Raw genomic sequence first — 20,326 nt, 5'->3', positions numbered from 1 at the left:
TTAATCTTGGGGAATTTACCCAAAATGACCTAAAATTTGATTTTAAATGCAAGTAAATTCCAACTTCAATCAAATGCAAAAGTAACCTAAAAAGATTATTGAAATTACAATGAGCCCCTTATGACCAAACAAATAACCATTATGCATTTTTATGAATATAACCCCTGAAGTCTTATGTGGTTTCCTAAGTCTTATGTGAGAAGAATTCCTCGAAGTCTTTTTATGTGGTAGATTTTAAAAATAATTTATAAATTTTATTTTTTAAAAAAATTATGAGAGAAAATTGAAATCATTTAACTATAAACATTTGTAAATGATATAAATTAAGATCTAGTGAAATTAATCTATTTTCAACATCGATGAGTGAATGTAGATTAAATCATGATATTCTTTGGTTTAGGTTTTGGTAACATATGTTATAGTATTGTTTGTATTTTTTGGGTTAGGTTTCCGAATTTTAACTTTTTTTTTGAATTTTTTTTTACCTATATGTGGTTAGTTTTGTATATATTAAACACTTTAAAAGTTAATTTTAAGTTTAATGAAGTGTTTGTTTTTGTTTAGTTAGTTATCTAATTTTAGGGTTTAGGTGACTTAAGTCTTCTGACAAATAATACGCTAGAAAAGACTTATAGGAAAGTCTGTTGGGCAAATAATAAATTTAAGAAGACTTCTAATATATAATACACCAGAAAACTTCTTATGGCGGAGTCTTCTCCTATATCTTCTATTTCAAAATAGATCTGGCAGTCTTCCACAAAGTCTCAAAAACCTGAAACCTGAGCATGAGGACTATCAAAGTTTATAATGTGTATGTCAAGTGAAATCCAAACTTATCTATGTGGACAAATGGTCTCTAAATCTAAGTGTAATAGTTTTGTTTATGGTTTGTTTTGTGATTTGTATGTGTACTTTTTTAGTTGTGGATTCTTTTGTAAATTTGAAAGATGTTAGTGAAATTGTTTTGGTAAATATGTTCATGTCTACAATATTATCTTGCCAAAAGTACTTGACATTACTGAAGTTTTTGATACAACTTCAGTAGCAAAACACAATAACACAAAACTTTAATCAAATTTACTAAAATTAATGGACAAGACTATAAAAAAAACAAAGTCAAATTCACAAAAGATCAAACATTAAATAAGTTCAAACATATAACATTTTCATTAGAAGCCTTTGGAAGACTTAAATTTTAAGCGAGAATTTAAAATATAAACATTAAGCTGAAAATTAAAATTTTAGCAGGAAACTTAAATTTTAAGTGAAAATAACTAAAACCACATTTGAATTTTATGAAACATAAAAATATACACCGAATAATATAATAAAAAAATATGAAAGTATAACTTCTAAAATTTAATTAATGTATATACATTAAAATCAACTATTTTCTTATTTTATAAATAAAAATACTCAAAGTTAAAAAAAATCTAAAAGATGAAACTTTTTGTAATTTAATAATTCAATAAATTAAAAAATACCATAGTCCTAACATTATTAATTTATAGAAGCTTTATGGTATAATTATGTAAAATAAATAGTCTAATAGTTTGATAATGTTTTGGAATATTCCTTAAATAAGTTTAGTTTCTGGATGTTTTTAATTAATAATGATTCACTAAAATTATAGAGTAACATGACTTTTGTAAATAACTCCAAAAACAAAGAAACAATCATATGAATGATTTTGATTTAATAGTATAGATTTTAGAATCTGAATCTAACGATTTATGTTAACAAGTTCTTTTAGGACTTGAATCCAACTGTCTTGGATTCTCCCAGATTTCTGAAGAACATTTTTATTTTTACACCTGCATTGGTAAAGGATAAAGTAAGAGTATCAAACTAACCTCAATTTTTTAATATCGCATAATCATTTTCTTCCTACATTCAATAGTGTATATTTACATCCATCATTTATCTTTTTAATTCTACTAACATAAGATCTCTACTTCAATTATTTGAAAGATAAGTTCGACATGATTGCCCAAATTATTGGACACCTAAAAGAGTCATAGATGTTTATGCTATTCTCAGATATTTATGTTTTTGAATGTATTCTTTGACCAAAGCACTTTTGGATGCTTTTCGATTGATCATCTGCAACAGTGAAATTGACAAATTGGTTTTCATAATACATTTTTAGAAGAATGGAGGTTTACTTTTGAAGTGTTTTCTTAACACACGCATGCATCTTTCTACTCTATAATCAACATAACCTCTACGTTACATGACAATACCTCAACACATCCATTAGATATTTCATTAATGTATAACTCCAACATCAGGACCAAATTTGACGAGTAATGTTTTTAATCTATCGAGTACTTTGAGAGTTGATTTCCTTTTTCTAATCGAGTGGTACCTTATCGATGTGTATGTATTTTAGACCACTAGAAATTTATGTTTTCTGACGATCAGGTTATCTAAATCAAAATATAAATGTTTTGGAGATGAGAAATGATATACTATAACTTGTTATGGGCACAAACCAATATCAAAGATCTAATATATCTTCAACTCCTTTCTATCTAAATAAAAGGATCATATTATTTATATAATAAAAGATGGAGAAAAAGTTCGAGAACATACATCTTTTTCTAAAGTTTGAGAATGTGTATTGCTAGCGAAACGCTACGCATTTAAAATTTCAAAGCTAGAAGTTTAAAGGGTAAGGGCAAGCGCCTTGTTTAGTCGGAGAAGACGCACAAGAAGACAACGGAGAAGAGGATGATTGATGTTAGGAGTTTTCAAGGCTCCTAAGACAAATGTTGTAGTATAAATGATTGTCGAACCAGTTCTGAGGGATATCAAAGCACTGAGAATGCAAGTACTCACTTAATCTAAGTGCAACCAATGATTTAGATGGGTTTTAAACTACTACTAAACTAGAAAGCAATAACAGAATGATACTTTCTTGACTAAGGGAAAAGAGAACTCATGGGCATAGGGATTAGACCTTGGGTGATCAAGTATCGAACTAAGGATGGCAAATGATCAATCAAACTATCAACCTTAAGCCTAGACACAATTCTAAGCAAGCTCTATGTCTAGATGAATGCTCATTTGCTAACATATCTCAAACATCAAATGTCTTTGGTTGAATAATATGAAAGCAATCATTACTAACAAGTCTATTAGCTATCTTAGCATCTTTAACAACAAATGTCTTTGGCAAAGTATACTAAAAGCCTAGGAGAGTTGTCTCGGGCATTTCATCGAACACCTTTCGGGTGAGAAATGCCTAAGGATCAACAACTGAGTGGCCAACTCAGAAGATGCATTATGATTACTCTACTAGCAAGGAAATATGAATGATCTACACTAAAACATCCTAGCTCTAACCTAATCACCCTTAATCTCCCTAACCCATGAATTCAAAAGGTGATTACTCACTAATCTCCATGATTCCTCTTAAACCCATATTGGATTTCAGATTAATCATGTAAAGAAATAGATAAGAAATCAACAAGAACACAAGAACATAACAATCAAAATCCAAAAGATGAACTTCTCAAGAGAGTTCTTGTGTCTTTCTCAATAGATCCAAAGATAAAAGATAATCTGCCACTGGTGGCTACAAAAGATGTTTAAAACATAGGTTTTTCCAAGTGCAAAACGTGCATAATGAAATGACCAAAAGGCCCTTAAGTAAAATAGAAATCGAGCAGATAATAGGCGCGGAGCGACCTCGGCTCGTCGCTCCGACAAGTCGCTCCAGGCTTCGGGAGCGACCTCGCTGGGTCGCTGCGAGAGGTCGCTCCGAGAGCGATTTCTTGTCTCCGGGAACCAAGATGGCGAGCGACTTCTCCCTGTCGCTCTGGACAGGTCGCTCCAAGCTTCGGGAGCGACCTCGCTGGGTCGCTGCGAGAGGTCGCTCCGAGAGCGAGTTGTGTGTCTCCGGACGTGAAAACGCGAGCGACTTTGTGCAGTCGCTCCAACGGGTCGCTCTGGATCGGGAGCGACTTTGGTAGGTCGCTCTGAGAGGTCGCTCCAGGGTCATCTAAGACTGTTCAGAGTAATGAGAACGCGAGCGACTTCATGGCGTCGCTTTAGGAAGGTCGCTCTGAGAAGTGGGACACAGCGACTTCGTGATGTCGCTCCGGGAGGTCGCTCCCATGCTCGGTTCGTTCAATGGTCACCTTTTCACCTCTTTTGAGCTCCAAATAGCCTCATGTGGTATTCCAGTACCTAATAGAGACTCATGTATGCAAAATGCAACCTAAACATGTCTGAAACCTAATCTATATGATGAAAATGCTCATGGATGAATGGATAAAACAATGCAAATATGCAAGATATCAACTCCCCCAAACTTGTTCTTTTACTTGTCCACAAGTGAACTTTCTAGAACTCATAGGGAGAGAGGTTGAAGGAGGGAGCACATAGCCAAAAGAAACACAACTAGCACACTCTCTTATTACACTCTAGCTTCTCTAGGCCTATCTTAACTCTTTTTGTTCTTACACTCATCATCAAGCATCCACACATTCAAATCAACCAACTCTCACATTCATTAAGCACAAAACATCAGGTGAATTCTTGCAAATGGTCAGTTGGTCCAAGTCATTTGGTTGGGTAAGGGAAGGCTTTTATTCAAGTGATTCAAGAGGTTCAAAACATATGATCTTTAAGGTGGTTTACTCTCAAAACAAGTAGCCTTGACATTGCACATAATATATCTAAGAAAGGGACCAACTCATGCATACAATGCTCAATCTCCATTGTTCTACCCTTTTCCCAAACATACAATTACACAATCATTCCCAAATGTCAAACCCAACTCACATCTCTCACCAAAAGATCCTAAGAACTTTAACTCCTTCTCTTTGAAATCTACAAGGGATTTTTTCACAACCTCAAAATTTCTTAGCTCCTAACAACTTTGCTAGCCCCTTTTTCTTTTCTTTTTTTTTTTTCTTTTCTCTTTTTTTTTTTTTTTTTCTTTTTTTTTTTTTTTTTTTTTATTTTTTTAGGCTGGGGGCCAAGACTTTCAAAACTTGAGCTAGAGGCTTCTCTACTTATCCCAATAAAACAATTCACTTAAGCACAAAGAGTCTATTCTTTTCCTTTTTCATTTCTCCCAAATCATAATCACAACACTCACCCCCCACCTATAGCTAGACAATAGAGTGCCCAATCTAGCAAGAATGAAGATCAAGCATTGTCGTTCCCGATACTCTCAACATTATGCGCATGTAAGACTTTCCGAAGAAGGCCTCACTCATCAAACAATGAAAGCTTAAAAGGAGGGAAAGGTTTTGGGAGTGGTCTACCACTAGAGTTTGTCAAAAAAGATTGGCATAAAAGATGTGACAACTCAAGTGTGTATAGCCATGACTCAGTACACAAGGGACCATGAGCAAGAAGCATTAAGTTCGTTCAGTTCAAATAAGGTTGTAGTTGGCTTCAAAGACTGAGTTTCAGCAATCAACAAGTTTCAGGAAGAGTTTTCAAGGCTCGAAACATACAAGTCTTTTTGAGAGGTGCAAAAGCTACTCAGGTGCAACGTAGTGTTCTTTACAAGGCATTTAAAATCATTGCTCCCAATGCAAGTGAATGCAACCTATATGCTCTAGACTCTCCTAAAAATGCAAATGATGCAAACTAAATGATTAATTTTTTTTTTTTATCTATGCAAATAGGTATGCCATGCATGACTCAATGAATCAACATCAAAGCAAACATGATCAAATACTTGGTACCTCCCCCAAACTTGAGTTACACAGTCTCTGTGTCGTCAAGTAGAGAGAGATACCGAAAAGAAGACTAATATGCAAAAATGAAATGGTATATACAAAGGAGTGTGGTGGGTTACCTTCTATAGGGAATGAGTAGAGGGAGATGCTCCCTCCTCGTCGTCCTCAGGTGGTAACTCTTCAAGGTGCTCATCAGCAGGAGTGCCCATCTCTTCAATGTAGAAGGCTTGCCCGAACACAGTTGGTTTCCTCATTTTCCCCTTGATGTCAAAGTGGAGGATGTTCTCTTTACCAAAATGGAGATCAATCGTGCCCTCCTTCACATTAACAATAGCTCCTGCTGTAGCTAAGAATGGCCTTCCTAGAATCAATGGATCTTGAGCCTCCTCACCCATCTCAAGCACCACAAAATCTGTAGGTATCTCATACCTTCCAATCTTCACAGGGAGGTCCTCTAAGATGCCCACAGGGTACTTCACTGAACGATCAGCTAACACCAGAGAGAGTCTACACTTCTTGTACTGAGTGAATCCAAGCTTCTTTGCAACAGACAAAGGCATCAAGCTGACACTAGCTCCCAAATCGCAGAGACTTTTCTCAAATACCATAGGTCCAAGAGCACAAGGTAGTGTGAAGCTTCCTGGATCCTCTAATTTCTCTGGAACATCAAGCCTCTGGATGATGGCATTGCACTCATGGGTAAGAATCATCATGCCTTCCATCTCCTTCTTCTTTGCAGCTACAACATCTTTCAGGAAATTGTTGTATTGAGGAATCAACATGAAAGCATCGATGATGGGCATTGCAACCTGAGCTTCACTCATTTGCTTCTCAAACAGAGCCTTGTACTTCTCTAGCAGCTGCTTCTTGAATCTACCAGGGAATGGAAGTTTGGGTTCATAGGGAGGAGGAACAAAAGAACTTTCACTTGCTGGAGTAACAACTTCACCATCCTTTACTGTCTTCTTCTCCTCTCCAACCTTTCCTTTACCTTTGGCTTCCACTATCTTCTCCAAGATCTCGTCATTGATCTTCTCATCAACAATCACCACTTCATCATCTATGTTGATGGCAACCCCCTCACCTAGTTTCTCAGCATCCTTGGTGAGGGTTCTAGGAGGTAACTGCTTACCACTCCTAAGGGTGATAGCTTTGGCCTCCTTGGGATTTTGGTCAGACTTTCCAGGTAGAGATCCTTGCTGGCGATTCTGGTGAGTGTTCATGGAAGCAAATTGATTCTCTAAATTCCTGACTGTAGAAGCAAGGTGTGAGAATTTGTTGTTGAGCTCATTGTAGCTCCCATCAATCTTGGAATGAAGGTTCTTCAACTCATAACCAACTTGCTTCTCACTTCTAGTCTGAGACTCCAAGATTTGCTTCAGTAAGGTATCAGTGCTGCTCTCTTGAGGAGCAGAGGAACCAGACGAGGGGTTTTGCTGAGGCTGATAGCTGCCTTGCTGGTTGTTTCTTGGCGGATAGCCACTCTGTTGGTTGTTTGGGTAGGATTTCTGTTGGTAGTTGTTGTACTGAAAGTTGGGCTCCTTTTTGTACCAGCTACCATTGTTGTTGATGAAACACAACTCCTCTTGACCTTCCAACCCTCAACCTCATTGACAGCAAGTGGATCTTCCTGCTTGGAGTTACCAACAAACTTCAGCTGCTCTTGGGTGGCTTTTTCAGCAATGAGTAGATCGATCTTGTCTTCCAAAGCTTTGATCTCTTTCCTCGTCTGCTTATCATCTGTTCTACTGCCTCTGTCGTGGTCTCCACTGTAGACTGCATCACTCTTTACCATGTTGTCAACCAACTCTTCTGCATCCTCCTCAGTTCTCCCCAAGAAGAACCCATTGCTAGCTGTATCCAGTCTGGCTCTGTACTTAGGAAGAGCACCACGGTAGAATGTGCTCAGTAAGCTCTCCTTAGAAAAGCCATGGTGTGGGCATTGAGCTTGGTAGCCCTTGAATCTCTCCCAGGCTTCACTGAAGCCTTCCAAGTTCTTCTGTTGAAAGCTGGAAATCTCGTTTCTCAGCTTAGCAGTTCTTGAAGTAGAGAAGAACTTCTCCAAGAATGCTTTCTTGCAGTCATCCCAAGTAGTGATGGAGTCACTGGGTAGAGACTTCTCCCACTGACGTGCCTTATCCCCCAAAGAGAAAGGGAATAGCTTGAGCTTTAAGGCATCTTCGGACACACCATTGGTTTTTGACAACCCACAGTAGCTGTCGAACCTGTCCAAGTGATCAAATGGATCCTCTAGAGCCAAGCCATGATACTTGTTGTTCTCGATCACGTTGAGGAGTCCTGATTTGATCTCAAAGTTGTTGGCTGCCACAGCGGGTGCTCGGATTCCCAATCTATGACCATGAATGTTGGGGCGGTCGTAAGTGCCAATGGGTCGAGCTGCTCGCTGTTGGTTTTGAGGTATGTCTCCCATATCAGTGTTCAGTCTCTGCAATTGAGCCTGTAGCTCTTCTTCTCTTCTATTTCTAGCACACTCTCTCTCTAAAGCTCTGATGTCTGCAGCTATTGGAACTAGGTTTGATGGACCCCTGCTCCTCAAGTTCATACACCTGTAGATTAAAGGGAGGTGAAGAAAGAGAATCAGTAACAAAAGAAAATAAAAATGACTTAGTCTCAAGCAAGTGACTAAATCTCAATGTTCAAATCTACTCAGAATTTGGCAACGGCGCCAATTTGATGTTAGGAGTTTTCAAGGCTCCTAAGACAAATGTTGTAGTATAAATGATTGTCGAACCAGTTCTGAGGGATATCAAAGCACTGAGAATGCAAGTACTCACTTAATCTAAGTGCAACCAATGATTTAGATGGGTTTTAAACTACTACTAAACTAGAAAGCAATAACAGAATGATACTTTCTTGACTAAGGGAAAAGAGAACTCATGGGCATAGGGATTAGACCTTGGGTGATCAAGTATCGAACTAAGGATGGCAAATGATCAATCAAACTATCAACCTTAAGCCTAGACACAATTCTAAGCAAGCTCTATGTCTAGATGAATGCTCATTTGCTAACATATCTCAAACATCAAATGTCTTTGGTTGAATAATATGAAAGCAATCATTACTAACAAGTCTATTAGCTATCTTAGCATCTTTAACAACAAATGTCTTTGGCAAAGTATACTAAAAGCCTAGGAGAGTTGTCTCGGGCATTTCATCGAACACCTTTCGGGTGAGAAATGCCTAAGGATCAACAACTGAGTGGCCAACTCAGAAGATGCATTATGATTACTCTACTAGCAAGGAAATATGAATGATCTACACTAAAACATCCTAGCTCTAACCTAATCACCCTTAATCTCCCTAACCCATGAATTCAAAAGGTGATTACTCACTAATCTCCATGATTCCTCTTAAACCCATATTGGATTTCAGATTAATCATGTAAAGAAATAGATAAGAAATCAACAAGAACACAAGAACATAACAATCAAAATCCAAAAGATGAACTTCTCAAGAGAGTTCTTGTGTCTTTCTCAATAGATCCAAAGATAAAAGATAATCTGCCACTGGTGGCTACAAAAGATGTTTAAAACATAGGTTTTTCCAAGTGCAAAACGTGCATAATGAAATGACCAAAAGGCCCTTAAGTAAAATAGAAATCGAGCAGATAATAGGCGCGGAGCGACCTCGGCTCGTCGCTCCGACAAGTCGCTCCAGGCTTCGGGAGCGACCTCGCTGGGTCGCTGCGAGAGGTCGCTCCGAGAGCGATTTCTTGTCTCCGGGAACCAAGATGGCGAGCGACTTCTCCCTGTCGCTCTGGACATGTCGCTCCAAGCTTCGGGAGCGACCTCGCTGGGTCGCTGCGAGAGGTCGCTCCGAGAGCGAGTTGTGTGTCTCCGGACGTGAAAACGCGAGCGACTTTGTGCAGTCGCTCCAACGGGTCGCTCTGGATCGGGAGCGACTTTGGTAGGTCGCTCTGAGAGGTCGCTCCAGGGTCATCTAAGACTGTTCGGAGTAATGAGAACGCGAGCGACTTCATGGCGTAGCTTTAGGAAGGTCGCTCTGAGAAGTGGGACACAGCGACTTCGTGATGTCGCTCCGGGAGGTCGCTCCCATGCTCGGTTCGTTCAATGGTCACCTTTTCACCTCTTTTGAGCTCCAAATAGCCTCATGTGGTATTCCAGTACCTAATAGAGACTCATGTATGCAAAATGCAACCTAAACATGTCTGAAACCTAATCTATATGATGAAAATGCTCATGGATGAATGGATAAAACAATGCAAATATGCAAGATATCAATGATGGATAGTTTTTCTTCTTTCTTTTGCTAAAAATTGTTGGTTACTGAATAATAATACAAAAATATATTTAGTAGTAGCAATAACATAGTGTTGATACTCTCGCACAATGTAGAATTGTCTAATATCCAAATTTAACACTCAGAAGACACTCATAGGAATAGTTTTCTAGGTTAAAAGTTAATATATATTCCTCTTTCTATCTCGTTTTCTTGTAAATATTTAATTTTATATATGAATCATTAGGATACTTTTTTTTTGCAACTGAATCATTAGGATACTAATTTCTCTATGTTCCAAGATCTTCTGATATACCCACAAGGCACTAGCTATATATATAATATGAATGATTCACTCTTTCATCGAATTGATTTGGAGAGAATGAGTTTGGCAAAAATCTTCCCTAACTTTGTAAAATATCCAAAACTCACTTAAAGTGAAATTATTAATGGATATTCTAGAGAAGGTAATGGATCATGCCCAACTTGCATGATTTTATTTTAATTTTAAAATTAATAAAGTGCGAGCAACATAACAACGAACCCCAACTAAAAAAGACAAAAAAAAAAAACTCAAAATCAATTAATTACTGAGATGTGCAGATCTTTTATTCAAAATAGTATATTGATATTGTGCTCTACGGTCCATGCGGATTAATATCTATAAACGCACTCAGTATATACATTTTTATTGACAATTACATATGGCTTGATTAGTTTTAGTTTCGGTTAATTTTTCCAATTGTCATATTAAAGCAAATATATATTTTAAGACTGATAACAAAGTTGTGACTCATATGAAGCAGAATAGCCAAATGTTCTTGTTTATTAAATTAGTGCATATATAGATAGCTATATACTATATTAGCTAATTAGCAATTGAACTTTCTCTGTGTTTGTGTTTATGTTAACGTTAATTGCATCAGCATTCACGTTGCGACTCCAATTATCACATCCCTATGGATATGGTTAGTGCCACCACAAAACAAAACCACTCACTTCAAAGCATTTTGCAACATCAACAGATATTATTTCATCTGCGGATCCCACAGACAACGTAAGCTTGGGCCCAACTCTATTTCTACTGTCACTTGTAAATTGTAATACACTCCGTCCACTTGTGTTTGGTGCGCTGCTTTCCCTAAAGCCCCAATGTCAGAATAATTATAATGTGATATTGGAGGGGGTTGTGTGTGTTCACTCTGATCGTTACATGTTCATTTCGCATCAGTTTATTATATATTCATTTTATATCCTTTTCACATCATGTACATCTTAAAATAAATAATCTCAAATATTAAAAGTATTATACATGCAAAACAACTTAATATTTATTTTATATCCTTTTTAGTCAAAAATTAATATTAGCATGATTATCGTGTTAATATTTCGAAATGCTATATACTATATTCACCTTAATTGGTAACATTGTAAAAATAGAGGGACCATGGACCTATGTATTCATAAATTGACAAAAAAATTCACCTTAATCCTCCTCCCGGGAAAAAAAAAAAGAAATTACAGATAGAACGGAATAATAAATACGAACGCCATTGTAAAAATTATATAAATAATAATAATTATCAGAAAAGAAACAAAAGGGCATTTGAACTCATCCGAATATGATGCTCTATAAATACAAAGAACCTTTCACCACTTTGCTCGTAGGAAGAGCTCAAGCCACAGCCCCCACAAGTGGTGTCTCACCTCCATTGCAATATAAATTTTTGAATCGATATATCATTTAAACAGAGATTTTAAATATGGTGTTAAAGATGGCGGAATCAGCCAAGCCCTACTTTGCAATGATATGCCTCCAATTCGGATACGCTGGCATGAACCTCGTGACCAAGGTTGTGCTCGACCGCGGCATCAGCCATTTCGTCCTTGTGGCTTATCGCAATGCCTTTGCCACGGCCGCCATCGCACCTTTCGCCCTCCTCTCCGAGAGGTAACATATCTATATTACATACAAAGTTCGATCCTCATCGGATACTTAAGCATTTAAATGAGACTGACAAAAGTCAAAAGTTATTTTTATTTGGATGTTCTAGGAAAGTGAGGCCGAAGATGACGTTCCCAATATTCATGCAAATATTTGTACTAGGTCTTCTTGGGTTAGTCTTTTTTCTTTTGAATCATTTTTCAAGACATTTGCTTGACATGCATATAATACATTTTTATTTTGTGGATTCTTTAAAACAGACCTGTGATCGATCAGAACCTATATTATGCTGGTCTTAAACTCACTTCACCAACTTTTGCCGGCGCGGTCACCAACATCATGCCCGCTTTGACCTTTATCATTTCCATAATTTGCAGGTAGCTAAATATAAAGCATAATCTTAAAATTAATTATATATGATGGTAAACATAATAGGTTCATTGATAAAATATGGTACGTTGATAACAATCAATGGTTCAAATGTTTTGGTGATAAAAAAGGATGGAGAAGGTGGAGATGAGAAAAGTAAGATTCCAAGCAAAAGTGGTGGGGACATTAGTGATAGTAGTTGGAGCCATGTTGATGATTTTAATCAAAAGCCCTTTTATCAACCTTCTCCGGTCTCACCTCATCGGTGATGCTTCGTTGTCGGTCGGGGAGGACTACCTCAAGGCCACCGTCTTCTTCCTCATCGCCTCGTTTTCTTGGGCTTCCTTCTTCGTTCTTCAGGTAATTATTTTTTCAAGGTGACACAAGTAGAGAAATTATCTAAATATTTTTGTTATAAAAAGAAAATATATGCGAGTTTAATTTGCGCTATGTTTGATTAACATTTTTCCTAACGAGTTAGGAAATTTATTTCTTTAGGCGGCTACGTTGAAGAGATACTCATCTCACGGTTCTTTATCGACGATGGTGTGCTTCATGGGAACGTTACAGTCCACAGCCCTAACGTTTGTGATGGAACCAAACCTTTATGCATGGAACATTGGCTTTGACATGAACCTTCTTGCCTCTGTTTACGCGGTTCGTCCTTCTTCATGGTTACATATATAAGTTTGTTTAAAATTATAATACGTTTTGAGAAATAATTGTAATACTTAGTTATGTAATTTGTGAATGTGTACTTTTATAGGGTATAATGTCGTCTAGCATAGCGTACTACGTTCAAGGGATGATGACGAAGCAAAAAAGCGTTGTCTTTGTCACTGCTTTTAACCCTCTTTCTGTCATAATCGGATCCATCATTGGCTTACTTATCCTCGGCCAAAGATTATACCTTGGCGGGTAAGCATGAATTTTGACCAATTAGATCACATGGCTCCATCCTCGTATGTGTCTAAACCTCTACTATTTTTTGTTATTCATTTCTAAAATCTCAGGGTTCTTGGAATGGCGATGATAATGGTGGGAGTCTGTGCGGTTCTGTGGGGAAAGGAAGGGGATGAAGAAGAGAATAGTGAAGAGAAGTTTCTAGTAGTTGTCAAATGTTGTAAAGGCTTCAGAAACAATAGTCTCTCGATGCCAAGAATTAATGAGGTAGATGTTGAAATGCAATCTACTGGGAGCTATGATGGTGGTGGGTTGGTTGTAGTCTTGTAGGTAGAAAAAATGTTCACGAGCTTTAATTAGATACTGGAACTTGAGTGGTTGATTTAAACGTAAATTCATAAACCCCTGGTTTAATAAAAATATCTCATATATGTTTTTTATGTTTTCTAATTTACATATAGGGTAAAATATATTATTTTATAATATAGATGTTTGATAATAATTTTTTTTATTTGTGCATAATATTATATTAAAAAAATTATAATTTGATGTAATTGTACTATTCATATATTAATCTGTTGTTTATTTGTTAATTTATTTTAAAATGAAACTACATACTAAATTTTTTAATTTTTGCATTAGTTTTCTAAGAATTATTGTTAATTTTATGATATATTTTTTTCTTGAAAATTGAACTCTCGAAATTTTTATATTGACTAAATTAAATAGAGTTTAAAAAGTGTTTTATATAATATATAGTTATATACTGTATATTTCAGTTTGTGTTTTTATTTTCACCATAAAGAAACAACAACTTTTATAATTAATTAATTTAAATTGATTTTAAATAAATTGATTTTAAATGCAGTGGCAGAATCTGTAAATAAAAAAATACAAAAATGAACTCTTTAATTATTGTAAATGCAATGACTAAATATGTAAATTAAAAAAGTAGTTAATCTGCTATTCATGTTTCCAAACAATTATTATTTTAATTGTTATCCATGTTTCCAAACAGTACTAAAAGATACTTCAATTTTAATAATATAGATATACATGTTTCCAAACAGTACCAAAATGTATTTCAGTTTTAATAATATAGACTAGATTTCCACCCGCACAACCGTGCGGGAATATATTTTCACATTTATATATATATAGATCTTTGTTTTACATAATTACTATATATTTTTAATGTTACTCACATATTTAAATCATATATATGTTGTTTATTATATATTTGTCCTATTGAATTTATGTTTGATTACTAAACTAAATTTTTTAATGCATGAAACAACGTATATGAAAACAATTTTGTATTTAATTTATTATAATCATGATCCGTAACTCAAATCGCTAGATTTTTTTAGTAATTTTTAATGTTTATTAATTTTATATAATAAATTACTGTATATTAAAAAGTTTAAGATAAGATAAATTATATATGTATTATATAGTTTACTAATATTAACTCGTTCAACTAATATATTATATTTTTAGCATAAATATTTAATATTTATGAAAATAAAATATGTTAACTTATCAATTTAAAATAATTTTATCATATTTTGTTCAATATAACGTTTTTATTTTAAAATGATAAATATTATTATAAAATTGATAAAATAGGATATACTTTTATTCTTTTGGTAACATTTCAATATTTCATTACTAATTACAAAATTAGTTAAAAATATTTATATTCAATTGATGACAATAAAGATCTTATTATAATCTTTTTCAAGAGATTTTTTAGAATTTTAAATTTTTTTTAAAAAAATTAAAAGATATAAAATATATTATGATTAAAGTAGTTAAAAATATTATATATATTAGCATTAGTGATATACATTTAATAGAAAATTTAAATGATGGTCCAAATAAAAATATCATTCATCAAAAAATCATAATTTTTATTTTATTAGAAAACAAATTTGAAAAAATTAAAGTAGAAATAAATATTATTTCTAACAGAATCTTTAAAAATTATTAGTAAATGTATTTTTAAAATTAATTAATTTATTGTTATTTAAATTTTCGTTTATAAACCAAAACTATATTCAATTTTAATTTCTAATTATATTTTATGATAATTTAAATTAAAACTAACTAATTTTCAAAAGTAAATTTAAAAAGATTCTCAGAAGATTTTCAAAAGATTTTGTTAGAACATTTTAAATATATTCATTTGTATTTCAAATAAAAAGATAAAGATATTAAAAGATATGATAATGAACTTATGTAAAATATGATGTTTTCTAGGAATGGTCCAAATTAAAAAAAATCACACATGAAAAAAAGTCATGATTTCTGTTTTAATATATTAGATTTTAAGTCTTCTTTTCTTTTGTTCGATAGAGGATCAACTTTTTCTTTGTACTATATATCATGCTCCAACCTTTTGCTTTTAGGCTTTATAATCTTCTTATTTAGCAGGGAAATAATGATTATATGTATGTTTCAAATCTTTCGACCAATCAGACTAATAATCTCGTTCAATCCAGTTGACCATCCCAGTATGATTCAAATGAGTTACTATTGAGGTGACAGAGAGTTTGTAATGGAAATGATTCTACATATTCTCATAAGAATAAAAAATTTCTTGCTCAAGTCATAAGAATAAACATACATTTATATGATGAGGTTACGGCAATGAGCCACGATGAGTCTACCTCTCAGGAAATGGTGTTGCAGTCGTGGAGATCAAAGCGGCTCCTTCACTCATATGCAGGTCCGGTCCTGAGCATAGAAAAAATAACCGGTCATCACAAATAAATATGGGCAACACTCTTTTTCTTTTTAAACACAACTTCCATTCATGAAATAAACTTTACACTCATGTAGGTCCATGGTCCGCTGAAACAAAATGTATGCTGTTTAGAAATTTATCACATTGAAAGATTTTGACAAGGCATGTGTTCAAGGCCATTCATAAAATAAGTTTGATTTTTTTTTACAGCATATAAAATAAGTTTGATCGTAGTAAAAAAAAACAATTTCGGATTACAATTGACACAGTAAAAACGTGTAGAGATGTGAAATATGTTCAGCCTTTAATATATGTCTAGAGATGTGAAACACACACAAATCTGATGAAACAAATTTACTTTATATACAAAATAAAAACAAAGATTTTATTTATAAGTTTTTTTTCCTCAGATGTTAGTGTGTTGCAAACCTCAACAACTCTTTTACAAAAACTCTCTTCATTTTCCATACATACATTTTTGTTTGCCTTGTTTTATACAATTACCTTGATGTTTGTTACCGGAACAGTTCTGCTTTTGCGAACTGCAGCTTCTTTTCTACAGCTTGAACGTTAAAAGCAGTTTCTTCCAGAACTTTCCTTTAAAAAAAAGAAAAAAATTACAGACAGATTATTACGACTACTACTACTACCAGGAGACTAGTTGGTGCCCTTTTGAAGGTTGGACCAAAAGAGTTGTAATGACTCTGTTTATATTTACCCAAACCACATTATATCTTAAAATAGTTTGGAAGAGGACTTAGAGGAGTAATAGTATCAATGCAAAATAGTATCAATGCAAAATTTTCAATGTCATTATTTTTTATCAAAGAGCCACACACAAGTGTGCTCGTCTAGAAATACTCGTGCAAAAAAAAAAAAAACCTGATATATGTTTCTTCCTCAATTTCCCAACTTTTTCTTCGTGTATTCCCTACCTTTTTCTCAAGGAATGGCCACAGAAGGAAAAGAAGATTAAATTTGCAGGGAATGCAGGATGAGATCACTGCCATGTCAAGGTTTTTGAGATTTTTTTTTTTGGTGTCTGACTCATAAAAGTCTGAAAATGATTATAAAAAAACTCTTCAGAGCATTATGTAATGTTTCACACTTTCACTAGATTATAGAGACTTCAATCTAAAAACAAAGATCATATCACTTAGTCCCTAAAAACAGAATCATTTAGAGTATTTTTTGAGATAAGAAGTCAGAGGAAACAAATCAACAATTTTCCTATTCTTCTTCAGCATCATCATCATATTCTTCTTCCTCTTCATATTCTTCTTTTTTCTCAATTTTGTTGAGAATAACATGGCAGAAAACCAAGTCAGTATCAACAACAGACGGTGGGAGACTAATTTCTTCAATGAACCACTCTTCCCTTGGAGGTTCTATCTCGCCAGGCAAAAAAATATCATCAGATCCTTTTTCCTGATCAGTGAGAGCATATGTACGTTTGATACCAACACTGTTTCCCTCTAGACCAAACACAATAGTATCTTCACCCATTCGTGTCCAGAGACTCCGAGGGTCTTGGCCGTTAGGTTTTCTGCAATAGCAATGCCATTCTGTTTCTATTGGATAGCCTGAAATAAAAGACCAAGTAAAATCATAAAACGAAAACCAAATTAAACATGATTCAACATTATCTCACCAGGCAAATCACGAGGAGGTATTGAGAAGATGTGGGGACATTCTCCAGGTATGATACATGCGTTTATTGGCTGCTCTAGAACTTTGTTCCTCAGATAATAGTTTGCCATCATATCATCTGATGGAAGAAATCTGCAGCCGGCAGGGTGAAACCTAGACAAATGGTCCAGACCAAGACATCATCAGTGGTAAAGACATCATCAAATGGTAAAAAAACATATATAGCTAGAGAGAGAAGAGAGAAGATCACTTCTTTAAGGTGTTAAAAAATTTGATGAACGGTTCGACCAGTAAAGGATCAGTTTCGACTTTATCATAAATCTTGGCACTGATATGAGCTTTGTGGTCGATGTTGTTGCATTCTTCAAGCAGGTCTTGCACAATTAAAACCCTTGACTGAAAGAAGACAAGACATGAACACAACCTTTCCTACGAGTACTAACAGAATCATTGGCAAAAGATTTTTAAAAAGAGGGTTTACGCTGGATAGTGTTGGAGACTCTGCGTTAAAGGCGCTGAGAACATCTTCGTAAGCCTGTTTATGAAGCTCCTCGAGTTTCATATTTTTGTTACTTGGGAGACACTCTTCATTAGGCAATCTTGCACTGATACGTTTCACAACAAGAGACTCTGGAACAAAGTTGAGACTCGAAGTTGCATTCCTTTCCTGCTAAAGTAAAACAGAGAAGACAAAGAGAATGAATGTTGGCATCAATTTCCCTGACTTTTGATTTGGAAAGTATGGGTAGATTCTTACAGAGTTATCAACCTTTTTAGCAACAGAGACATGTGTTTCTTGATCGATCTTCCACTCGTTCATCAACCTTTGTATGATGTGAGACTTCTTCTGAAGAACAAGATTAACATGAGACACGAGCACACAGGTTTAACAATGAGGAAAGCGAGTACACGAGAAAAGTTGTTACGTGTGATGTCGCCGAGTTTTCTGCTTTGGAAGTATGGAGAACAGAGTAATAAGCTTTTCTCTGGAGCTCTTTGAGTTTCTGTTTCTTGAGCTCGGGCTCAGACTCGGACTCGTGTGCTATTTCTATCTTCTTTAATGGGCAAATCGTTAGATCTTCTACATTCAAGAGAGGAGTAACAGAATCAAGACCACTGGTGGAGAGAAAAGGAAAAGTAGAGGAATCCTAATTACTGGAGATTCGCATCGATATTTGTTACAACAAGAACTAGATTGAAGAAACAGCACTAGAAGCTTTTGAACAGACGTACCTGCGGGAGGATTTGAGTCTAAATCTTTATTGTCCGCCATTAGAGAGAGACAGAGAAATCACCGGAGATAAAGCTTCTGTGGGTTTAGGAAGAAATCTCCAGAGGAAGAATGTTTTAAAGTTGCAGAGACGAGGAAGAGGTTAATGGGAGAAGAGTTTGAAGTTTCTTGCGGAAGAAGCAACTTTATACTTGTTAAGGGGTCTTTGACTTGCGTCCTTATTTTGGGAGAATTAACTCTTTTTTAATAAATAGGACTATAGGAGAATTATCTTTTCCTTTTTTTTGTTCAAAAGGAGAATTTATCTAGATGTAAGAAAATTAAGGTGATGATTGTTTGGTTAGTTTCTAGATTTTGGATTTTGGTTTTTAGTTTTTGGATTTTGGATTTTAGATTTTGATTTTTGGTTTTTGATTTTGCATTAGATTTTAGTTTCTGAAAAATCATGAATGGTGATTTTAGATTTTGGTTTCTGGTTTTTGATTTTTGTTTTTAAAATAATAAAATAAAAGTTTTATTAATAGTAAAATATTTATTATGGAAATAACATAATATAAAATATTATTATCAAGACACACATAATCTCTTTTTTTTTTAAAAGCAAACACAAAATAATATAATTTTATGTTTAAACATAAACTTAAAATTAATTTTGTGTTGAAACATACCTTTATATATATATATATATATATATATATATATAAATGTATGTTTCAACACAAAATTAATTTTAAGTTTATGTTATATATATATATATATATATATACACTCTATATTATAACTTGTACATATAATATATGCATATATCCGTACATATTAAAAGTAAAATGTACATACATATAATATATATTCATCAGCGGTTAACTACAAAAAAATAATTATATGTGTAGAATTTAACTATACATGCATTAATTTTATGTAAATTTTAGAATTAAATAATTTTTGATAACTATTATTTACAAATTTAAATTTAAAAGTTAACAAATATTTCTAAAATTGGGAAAACACAAGTCTATAGAGATAGTATAGTACACAATAATAGTAATATTTCTTCATAAACTAAAAATTAATTTTATTGGGTAGAAAATGGATTTTGATAAATTTAATAGTAAAATATTTACTCTGAAAAAATAAAAACAAAAATAGCATTGTAATAACATGCATAAAATTATTTAATAGTTTTGAGGTTTATATTTACTTTGCGTGTGTTTGTACTTTGTAGAGTTGGTCTTATATAGTACTATTTAATAAAATTAACAATTGTATTTTGAAAAAAAAAAAAGAAAAGCAATTTTTTTTTGGTTTTGATCGTAGGTAATTTTAGAAAGAAACAAGTAAAATATAGATTTTGATTTTTAAGAAGGAACTAGTAAAAGGAAGCAAAAACTAGTTTCCCTATAAAATAGAGAATCTATTTGAAAAGCAGTTTTTGATTTTCAAAAACTAAAAGATAGTGTAGAATCTATGAAACAATCAACCTCTAAATAACTTCAAGTATGTACATAATGGTATCAAAT

The 20,326-nt window shown here is 34.0% G+C and overlaps 2 protein-coding genes and 1 non-coding gene across 5 annotated transcripts; 2 read left to right on the top strand and 1 right to left on the bottom strand.

Moving 5' to 3' along the window:
- Nucleotides 1–7,627: 7,627 nt before the first annotated feature.
- Nucleotides 7,628–7,734, top strand: LOC117127052. The gene has a single exon (XR_004449810.1). It is a non-coding gene; the product is annotated as a small nucleolar RNA R71 (small nucleolar RNA).
- Nucleotides 7,735–10,145: 2,411 nt separating this feature from the next.
- On the top strand, nt 10,146–16,196 carry LOC103830059 (WAT1-related protein At3g56620). Of its 2 annotated transcripts, XM_033275756.1 has the most exons (8): nt 10,146–11,913; nt 12,017–12,079; nt 12,168–12,284; nt 12,408–12,636; nt 12,775–12,933; nt 13,043–13,194; nt 13,290–13,542; nt 15,508–16,196. In XM_033275756.1, exons 1-7 carry the CDS (start codon nt 11,726–11,728, stop codon nt 13,507–13,509), a joined length of 1,128 nt encoding a protein of 375 aa, XP_033131647.1. In that variant the 5' UTR covers nt 10,146–11,725; the 3' UTR covers nt 13,510–13,542; nt 15,508–16,196. The 2 variants fall into 2 exon arrangements, with proteins under 2 accessions (XP_033131647.1, XP_009104012.1); XM_009105764.3 differs by lacking the exon at nt 15,508–16,196 and having other exon boundaries at nt 13,290–13,681.
- On the bottom strand, nt 15,521–19,431 carry LOC103830058. 2 transcript variants are annotated; one of them, XR_004449555.1, is made up of 8 exons: nt 18,812–19,431; nt 18,505–18,659; nt 18,336–18,425; nt 18,060–18,245; nt 17,829–17,974; nt 17,580–17,731; nt 15,805–17,511; nt 15,521–15,760 (listed from the first exon to the last, which is right to left on the bottom strand). XR_004449555.1 is itself a non-coding variant. In XM_009105761.3 (7 exons), exons 1-7 carry the CDS (start codon nt 18,849–18,851, stop codon nt 17,159–17,161), a joined length of 1,122 nt encoding a protein of 373 aa, XP_009104009.1. In that variant the 5' UTR covers nt 18,852–19,431; the 3' UTR covers nt 15,521–17,158. The 2 variants fall into 2 exon arrangements, 1 of the variants encoding a protein (XP_009104009.1); XM_009105761.3 differs by having other exon boundaries at nt 15,521–17,511.
- Between the last annotated feature and the right edge of the window lie 895 nt (nt 19,432–20,326).

Source organism: Brassica rapa, chromosome A07 (assembly GCF_000309985.2).
Source record: "Brassica rapa cultivar Chiifu-401-42 chromosome A07, CAAS_Brap_v3.01, whole genome shotgun sequence".
NCBI classification, from domain to species: Eukaryota; Viridiplantae; Streptophyta; class Magnoliopsida; order Brassicales; family Brassicaceae; genus Brassica; species Brassica rapa.
Note: the sequence above shows the minus strand (reverse complement) of the source record. Positions and strands in the feature narration are given on the sequence as shown.